General features: G+C 66.8%; 1 protein-coding gene across 1 annotated transcript in view; it reads left to right on the top strand.

The window, feature by feature from the left end:
• Positions 1-313, top strand: part of DNASE1L2 (deoxyribonuclease I-like 2) — a 16,536-nt gene that overhangs the window by 3,691 nt on the left and 12,532 nt on the right. The window contains exon 2 of the mRNA XM_015409926.1: positions 30-180. Within this exon, the coding sequence (XP_015265412.1) occupies positions 43-180 (138 nt within the window). The 5' untranslated portion in view covers positions 30-42. The remainder of the gene's footprint in view (positions 1-29; positions 181-313) is intronic.

Below are 313 nucleotides of genomic sequence, written 5' to 3'. Positions count from 1 at the left end.
CCTTCTCCCCCCCCCGTTTCTCTCCCCAGAGGTGAAGGGGCCATGAAGTGGGGGCTGCTCCTCCCCTGCCTGGCTGCCCTGCTGCGCGCTGCCGGCCCCCTGCGGATCTGCGCCTTCAACATCCAGACTTTTGGGGACAACAAAGCCGACAATGACGCCGTCAGGAAGGTGATTGTGAAGGTGAGCGCAGGCCTGGGGAGGGGAGGGGGGATGAAGCTGGAACCCCCACCCCACCCGGCCGGCCTCTGAGAGGGGATTGGTTGGAGGCAAAGAGGCGCTGGGCTCCAGCACTCTACTCCCCCCCCCCCCGCAA

Source organism: Gekko japonicus, unplaced genomic scaffold (assembly GCF_001447785.1).
Source record: "Gekko japonicus isolate JY-2015 unplaced genomic scaffold, Gekko_japonicus_V1.1 scaffold78, whole genome shotgun sequence".
In the NCBI taxonomy this organism is placed as follows: Eukaryota; Metazoa; Chordata; class Lepidosauria; order Squamata; family Gekkonidae; genus Gekko; species Gekko japonicus.
The sequence above is the reverse complement of the archived record's forward strand: the minus strand, read 5'-3'. Positions and strand labels throughout refer to the sequence as shown.